General features: G+C 51.0%; 1 protein-coding gene and 1 long non-coding RNA gene across 2 annotated transcripts; one reads left to right on the forward strand and one right to left on the reverse strand.

Annotated features, from left to right (window-relative positions):
- Positions 1–536: 536 nt before the first annotated feature.
- Positions 537–1,451, forward strand: LOC144994810 (zinc finger protein with KRAB and SCAN domains 3-like). Its single transcript, XM_078953805.1, has one exon. It carries the CDS (start codon positions 565–567, stop codon positions 1,168–1,170), a length of 606 nt encoding a protein of 201 aa, XP_078809931.1. The 5' UTR covers positions 537–564; the 3' UTR covers positions 1,171–1,451.
- Positions 1,452–2,378: 927 nt separating this feature from the next.
- On the reverse strand, positions 2,379–3,420 carry LOC144994812 (uncharacterized). Its single transcript, XR_013658453.1, has 2 exons — positions 3,260–3,420; positions 2,379–3,192 (listed from the first exon to the last, which is right to left on the reverse strand). It is a non-coding gene; the product is annotated as an uncharacterized LOC144994812 (long non-coding RNA).
- Positions 3,421–3,970: the final 550 nt, after the last annotated feature.

Genomic DNA, 3,970 nt, shown 5'->3' on the forward strand with positions numbered 1-3,970 from the left:
TTGAATGAAACAAGAATACTTTCACCTTGGCTCCTCTGCCCAATTATTCCCTGACGGGACCCACGACAGTTGGTGTCAGAAGTGGGATATGCAGATGGCCGGCCGCAAAAAGGTGAAACACAGATGTCTGCGTTCCAGAAGGAGGAGATGGAACCAACATCGGACACAGGCCTTCAATCGTCCAATTCATCCTCTGAGGAGGATGTGGTGGATCCTGGTGCCTCTGGTGGTTCTCCAGGCCTGACCATAGTCCCAGAAGGTGACTTGGCGGCCATGATGAGGGACTTCCTCCAGGGACAGCAGCAGCGGGAAGACAGATTCATCGCTGCACTCCAAGGTTTGGAAGCCTCCATTTCGAGGGCAGAGCACCACTCTGGTCGGCGGCGGAACACCAGTCCCCAAGCCGCTGGACCAAGCTCAGCTGCAGTGAGTAGCCCAAGGTTGGATCTGCCAACACCAGCTGCAGCGTCCTGTCGACGGCATCCAGTGGCACAGGAGGACTCCAGCTGGTCGGATCAACCACAGGGCAGAGTCAACCTACAGCCACCTGATTGGAGACCTTACATGGAGCCAAAGGTCCCTCCATATCAGACAGGTGAGGACATTGAAAATTACCTGCTACGTTTTGAACGGATTGCCAGGACGTGGAGATGGCCAGAGACTGAGTGGGCATGTCGCCTGGTGCCACTGCTGTCCGGAAAGGCGTTGGAGGCCTACACAGCAATGGACGAGCAGCAAGCCCACATCTACAAAGACCTGAAAGACGCACTCCTGGTAAAATTTGACATCTCACCAGAGACTTATCGTCAGCAGTTCCGGTCTACTGTGGTGCCATCTGGGGAGAATCCGACTGAGACATACCACCGCCTGAAGGGCCTCTACCGTCGCTGGATCCGCCCAGAGCAACACAGCAAGGAGCAGATCGGGGAGATCGTCATCCTGGAGCAGCTGCTGCGTGTGCTTCCCGCGGACGTGAGCACGTGGGTGAAGGAGCACGAACCGGAGGATGGCCTCACCGCTGCCCGGCTTGCGCTGAACGCTCAACGCTCGACGAGGGCCGCCTACAAGGTTGTCGGGTGGGGATCAGCATCATCCCATTCAAACCGCTCCACTGAGACCTGCACGGAGAGACTTCAATCAGGCAACGCAAGGTACCAACCCAGCACCTAACCAGCGAGCGGCGGGTAAGGACCTTGTGTGTTACTATTGCCAGCAGATTGGTCACAAAGCCTCCGTATGTCCAATCCGCAAGACTAAATTCACAGGTGCTTGCTACGCACCCAGGCCAGAGACTGTCGCAGGAGCAGGGCCTGTGCACATAGACAAAGACATTTCCAGGCACTTAAACCAGTGACTGTGAACGGACAGCAGGTTACTGCTATGTTGGACATGGGCAGTTTTGTTTCTCTGGTCAAACAGAGTTTAATCCCTTTTGGTGGACTTGATTACAGCAGGCAAACAAGTGTTGTGTGTGTTCATTGCGACAAACATTTGTACCCAAAGGCGGATGTAACAGTGACCATAAATGAACAATCCTATCTTTTCACTGTCGTGGTGATTGAGAACCTACCTGTTGCTTTAATTTTGGGGTGTGATTTACCTATGTTGGGGGACTTATTAAATGAAGAGCTGGGTGGCCAAATCCACAAAGACCTCAGAAAGGGGTGTGATCCAGTTTGTCCTGGAGATGAGAAAACGGCTAGCAAAGTACAGGGAAGAGGCAGAAGTCAACCAACGAGAGGCCCAAAGGAGTCGGAAGACGTGGTACGACCAGCAGGCCCGTCACCGTGAACTCCAACCAGGTCAGAAGTTTCTGCTACTTCTCCCCTCTTCTACCAGCAAACTACTGGCAAAGTGGCAAGGGCCATACACCATTCTCTGCAGGATGGGACCTGTCACCTATGAGGTGCACCATCCTGACAAAAAGAAGGACAGGCAGACATACAATGTGAATCTACTTCAAGAGTGGAAGCAAGGTGCGAACCATAAAACAGAGAAGTCTTTGCTAGTCAGAGCTGTGAAGGCTGAGGAAGACTTGGACTGTGATCGGAGAGCACTGACTCACTCAACCCCTCCGTCTCTGTCACATTTACCCCCTGAACAGACTACACAGTGAAGAAAAAAATGAGAAATCTGTCGCTTTGAGGTTTCTTCCATGCGTGTTCGTAAGTCGGGAGAATGACCAGAAAATGCGAACGGAATAAAATTAAGAGGTTTTATTTTCCCTAACAAAGAGCTCTAAACAAAATAAAACAGAAAAAAACAGATCGATCTGGGTGTCCAAAATCAAGGCCTGCAATACCTAAGACATTACAATCCAATTCACATGCAGCTTGTCTGGACACACAGCTTTTTCCAAAGCATGGCTCTTTTAAACATGTGGTCAGAGTCCCTCCTCTTGCAGCATGATGGCTGTTGAATCTCCGCCTCTGGTCGCTAGAGATTGGCTGACAGAGGAGCCCACCTACTTCCTTGAAATCACAGCATCTGGTCTCTGCTTCCCGTGGTCCTCCACAGGCGGCCGGAACTTCCCAGCATGCAATCAGTAGATCATAAAGCTTTTGTTCTCCACACGTGAGCGGACGCCTGGAGTTGTTCCCGCAGCTACAATCCGTACCAGAGATAGTTAATTTATGGCCCATGTCAGACCTACAACCAAATGGCCTTAGAAGATCAAAGACTGTTTCTTCCCCTGACGGGGGATGGACGTGGAGCTGCCTTCTCACATATGCAACTTAAGGAAGCTTCTTCAAGGTTCAAAGGATTTTAAAGCACACACTTCATCAAATGACTTATCTTCAATGTAATAAAATTTAAGACTGACAACCCTAATGAAATTACCAAAAATATAAATTCCTTCAACAAATAATGGACTTATTTCGTGAAACGCCATCTCTTTTTTCTGCACAGCCAGGAAACACTACACTCATTAGCCATTCCATACGGCTCAAAGATGGACGACCAATCCGGCAACGGCCTTATCGGGTACCACAGAAGTTGGTGGGAAGGCTGAACGGTGAGGTGAGGGAGATGCTGGATCTAGGTGTCATCAAGCCGTCCAACTCAGAGTGGTGCAGTCCGGTGGTGATCGTTCCCAAAAAAGACGACTCACTGCAGATATGCATCGACTTCAGGAAACTGAACGCAGTTTCGGAGTTCGACGCATATCCAATGCCGAGGATTGACGACCTGCTGGAGAAGATTGGGGCGGCTAATTTCATCACCACTCTTGACCTATGCAAGGGTTACTGGCAAGTACCTCTCAGCAACACCTGTCGACCATACACGGCGTTCAAAACACCTGCTGGACTGTTTCAGTTTACAGTTATGCCTTTTGGTCTGCATGGAGCACCAGCCACGTTCCAACGGCTGATGGACAGGGTGCTGCAGGGATGTAACCACTGTAGTGCAGCCTATTTGGATGACATGGTGATCTACAGCTGGGAGCAACACCTGGATCACCTACGTCTGGTCCTGAGGAAACTACAAAATGCAGGCCTGACCTTAAACGTGAGCAAGTGTGAGTGGGCCCGGAAGGAAACCCGTTACCTAGGGTACCTGTTGGGAGTTGGTGAGGTGCGTCCGCAGGTGGATAAAGTTGAAGCTACTGCCCTCGACCACGCACCAAGAAAGAGGTACGCTCCTTCCTCGGGTTAGCTGGATGGTACCGGCGGTTTGTCCATCAGTTCGCCACCATTGCAGCTCCCCTCACTGCCCTCACAGAGAAGAGGCAGAAAAACCCCGTAACCTGGACGGATGACTGTGAAAAGGCTTTCCAAGCATTGAAAAATAAATTGTGTTCCTGTCCTGTTCTCAAGAGTCCTAACTTTGATCAAAGGTTCCTCGTCCAAGTGGATGCCTCAGCAGTCGGACTTGGTACTGTCCTGGCTCAGGGAGACCCAGGAGAAGAGCGACCAGTCCTGTACCTCAGTCGGAAACTGCAGCTGAGGTACTCCACGGTGGAGAAAGA

Source organism: Oryzias latipes, chromosome 10 (genome assembly GCF_053564925.1).
Source record: "Oryzias latipes strain Hd-rR chromosome 10, Olatipes_Hd-rR_3.1".
NCBI classification, from domain to species: Eukaryota; Metazoa; Chordata; class Actinopteri; order Beloniformes; family Adrianichthyidae; genus Oryzias; species Oryzias latipes.

Coding starts and splice junctions, on each gene's coding strand:
- LOC144994810 (XM_078953805.1), top strand. CDS start 565: ATGGAGCCAAAGGTCCCTCCATATCAGACAGGTGAGGACATTGAAAAT.